The sequence below is a fragment of the Pelodiscus sinensis genome, chromosome 19, assembly GCF_049634645.1.
Source record: "Pelodiscus sinensis isolate JC-2024 chromosome 19, ASM4963464v1, whole genome shotgun sequence".
Classification (NCBI taxonomy): domain Eukaryota; kingdom Metazoa; phylum Chordata; order Testudines; family Trionychidae; genus Pelodiscus; species Pelodiscus sinensis.
This window is the reverse complement of record NC_134729.1, coordinates 10,865,001-10,868,720: the sequence shown is the minus strand read 5'-3', so window position 1 is coordinate 10,868,720 and position 3,720 is coordinate 10,865,001. Positions and strand designations below refer to the sequence as shown.

The 3,720-nt window shown below is 59.6% G+C and overlaps 1 protein-coding gene across 4 annotated transcripts in view; it reads right to left on the bottom strand.

The window, feature by feature from the left end:
• Positions 1 to 3,106: 3,106 nt before the first annotated feature.
• LOC102449016 (CD209 antigen-like protein C) overlaps positions 3,107 to 3,720 on the bottom strand; it is a 22,091-nt gene continuing 21,477 nt past the window's right edge. For all 4 annotated transcript variants that reach the window (XM_075902259.1, XM_075902260.1, XM_075902261.1 and 1 more), the window contains one exon: positions 3,107 to 3,377. In XM_075902259.1, coding sequence (XP_075758374.1) covers positions 3,245 to 3,377 — 133 coding nt within the window. In that variant the 3' untranslated portion in view covers positions 3,107 to 3,244. The remainder of the gene's footprint in view (positions 3,378 to 3,720) is intronic.

Genomic DNA, 3,720 nt, shown 5'->3' with positions numbered 1-3,720 from the left:
GGATCTGTGCTGGGCAGCCATGTTTCTCACCGGGCCCACTAGGGTTACCAGGTACATTCAAAAAAAATACTGGACACACTTGATCTCAGATTGGGGGCCGGGAGGGGAGCAGGGCTGGCCGGGAGGGGGTCGGGGATAGCAGAGCTGGCTGGGGGAGATCGGGGGGGGGGGGGAGAACTGCCTGGCAGGAAGCAGGGCTGGTCGGGGAGATGGTGGGGTGGGGAACCGACCGGCGGGAAGTAGGGAGGAGGCTGGGGAAGGGGTTCTGGCCAGGGCGGGAAGCGGGGGTAGAGAATTGGCTGGCAGGGAGCGGGACTGACCCGGGCACACACAGATCCCGCAGTGCTGCCCGTCCTGCGCATGGTCCCGGTGAAGCACGAGAGAGTCTGGCCCCGGGATTGCATCCCGCCCCGGCCCCGCCCTCCCCACCCCCCTTGTGTAGTTGCGTATTGCCTGGCTGGTAGACACACTCATGCAGCGTGAGCCTGTCTATCACCAGGCAGTTCACAACTACGTACTGATGCTCCTGAGAATAATAATAACACTTGCCTAATTAGAAAATACCGGACATTTCTATACCCAGTATTTTCTCAATTTGTTTCCCGGACAGAACCCTCAAATACCAGACTGTTCGGTTCCAAACCGGACACCTGGCAACCCGAGGGCCCCCCCACAGCAGCCATGCTTGGCCCCGTTCATTCTGGGACTCCCCGATCCCATCGCTTCTGGGAGAAATTGTGGGCAATTTCTTAACACAAAGCACTGAGCGGTGGGGGAGGGGCTCACTCGTGGGGATGGAGGAGGGGGCAGCTGATTTTCTTCTAGGACATCACCAGTCCAGACACAGCTGAGCTAAGCACCATGTCCCAGGCCCTACAAGCGACCCAGACCTTGGAAGCATCTAGGGAAGCCTTGTAGGGACCATGAGCCTAGGGCATCCTGACCAAGGGCTGCCTGCGATGACGTTTCACCTATTGTAGCTGCTAGAGCTCCTATGGGAACCCTTTAACCCTCGTCTTGCTGAATCCTCTTACGTGGTCCTGCGGGACGGAGCAAAGACGAGTTCCCTTAGCCCCGTCCTTCCTGGCCTAAACTGCACAACACGCACACGCCCAAGAGTTCACCAAAGGGCCTGGTGCCGCCCTCTGACCCTGGTATAAATCCAGAGTCACACCACTGAGTTCCAAGGTGTGACTCTGGATTGACTCCGGTGTGACTACGCTCAGAATCAGACGCCAAAGTTCTGCAGCTCTCCTACCCTTAACGTGACAGGCAGGGAATAACCCGGGGGAGCTGCATTCTCACCTTGGGTCTATAGCTGGGACTCATGAACGAGTCCATTACATTTGATAGGCCGGATTCTTAGTTGGTGTCAAGATACACAGCTCCACATCCCTGCGCACACACCTGTGTAACCCACACGCCTGCTGGCCGTGGGGCACTGGCCCATCTGCTGGCACCAAGACCACTTGCAGAGGGACTGAGGAGCTTGCGCCGCAGCCTTAGCGGCGGGCTGGCTGGCTTCTAGCTCTTGCCACAGAAGCTTATGCCCAAAGCTCCGAATGTCCCAGGTTCAATTCCCGCGTCAGTGTCACACATTGCCTGGTGTCTCACTTTCCCTTTCATGATCCGGGAAAATGTGGTAAGCGCAGCCTTGTGCTGGCTACTGAAAAAGAAACCCACCCTGGCCGTCGTGCTCCGGTAGAGGGGAGCTGTGAATTTGCATACGCCTCTGCTGCGAAACAGTCGCGCTCCCTTTCTAAACCAGCAAGCGCCGGGACAGAGCCTCCTGCCAAAGGGCGCGATGCTCACTCGGCTGCTGAAGGAACATGCAAGGCAGGTTGTGCAGCGAGGCGGGTGTGTGAGAGAGGGGACCGTTTCTGCAGGCCGCGTCGTTCGCTGGTGTAAATCACTGCGGCGCTCTTTGAAGTCAATGGAGCCAGGCAACTACACCCCAGCCGGGGTATCGCTGACTGACTCCAAGGAGCAAAGCTGCTTTGCATCTGCCCCTTCCTCCCCTGTCTTGCACCAGCTGTGGATTTGGCCCCATGGACTTCCCAAGCTTTGACGCTGACTCCGATTTACAGCCGATGGGGCTGCACCAGTCAGAAGATCCGCTCTCCAACAAGCACTTGTTTAATTCATGTTTCTCCCCCTGCCAGCCCTGCTGTGCCAGCGAGGCAGGGACCTCCGCCCCAGACACCAGCTACAAACATCCAAGGTGCACGACAAAGCATAAAACTCTGCCCTCTGAGACACAAGCAACTCCAGGGGGCTGGAGCAATGACCGACGAGCACAGGCTGAGGGATTTGGGCTTATTCAGTCTGCAGAAGAGCCGAGTGAGGGGGGATTTGGCAGCAGCCTTCAACTTCCTGAAGGGGGATTCCAAAGAAGATGGCGAGAGGCTGTTCTCAGTAGTGACGGTGGCAGAACGAGGAGCAATGGGCTCAACTTACAGTGGGGGAGGTCTAGGTGGGATATTAGGAAAAACTATTTCCCTAGGCGGGTGGGGAAGCGATGGGCTGGGTTCCCTACGGAGGGGGTAGAATCTGCATCCCTAGAGGTTTGATAAAGCCCTGGCTGGGTTGATTGAGTTGGGATTGGTCCTGCCTAGGGCAGGGAGCTGGACTCTATGACCTCCTGAGGTCTCTTCTAGCTCTGGGATTCTAGGATTCTGAGGCCATCGACGTCAGTTTGGGCAGGCACCAGGGCACCTGAGATCAGACCCTGGCCCAGTGTTGGGACGAACAGCCTGGCAGTGAGATGGGCCAGGCCGGGGAATGGTATCCTGGGGGGGAGGGGAGGGCCATATTTAATTCTAGAGCCCTGGGGAGAACAGCCCTGCCTCGGGCCCCACCACGGGAGGGCAGTGGACTAGATGGGCCAGGGCCAGTCAGCGTCCCCCCCACCCCCCTCTCGCTTTCCAGGAGGCTGTCCACAGGCTGCAGTCACCGCCAGGCTGTTAGGGCAGTGACACCCATGCCTCTGGGGAGGCGCAACTGGCACCCGCCATCCCTAGGGAAACCTCACGGCCGTTGGGAACTGAACTGGTTAATGACCTAGCTGAAGCATCCTGATTGGTTAATAACTGGGACTGGCGACTCATTAAATCACAGCGTTTTAATCGCCGGTGCTGCCGACAGCTGCCCCGCGGCAGTCTGGGAATGGCGGCTGACGAGAGGCTGGATCTGGAGCCGGGGCAGGCGGGGCGAGCTCCCCTCCCTTGGGGGCGGAGGGACCCCGCTAGCAGGGCCGTTCGCAGACCCACAACGCGGCCGCGGAGCACTTGATGTCGTTCCACTTCCCACTGTGTCGCAGGGAGCCACAGTCCTCCCCATCCGGCCCCACGTTGTTGGGTTCGCCTGGCTCCCAGAACCTGAGAAGGAAGCCGGAGCCCCGGGGAGTTAGAATGAAGGTGGCAGGACAGGTCGGCCCCCTCGCGCCTAGAGACCGGGATCGAGGCCACCACTGAGCCGGCAGGACAGCAGGGGACAGGCCGTGGCCCTGGGGAGGAAATGGAGGCCTAGAGCAGGAGGAAACCTGCTGCCCCCAGAGCCCACGGATGGGACTGGCACTAAAACCCAGGAGTCCTGGCTCCTGTTTCCCCTCCTGAGCATCAGTCCCCCCCAGAGCAGGGCAGAACCCAGCCGCGCTGCTCCTTGCGCGTGGCCTGGCCACTGGAGCGTGGCGGGTTCTACCCAGAGCCAGCTGCTGGGAAG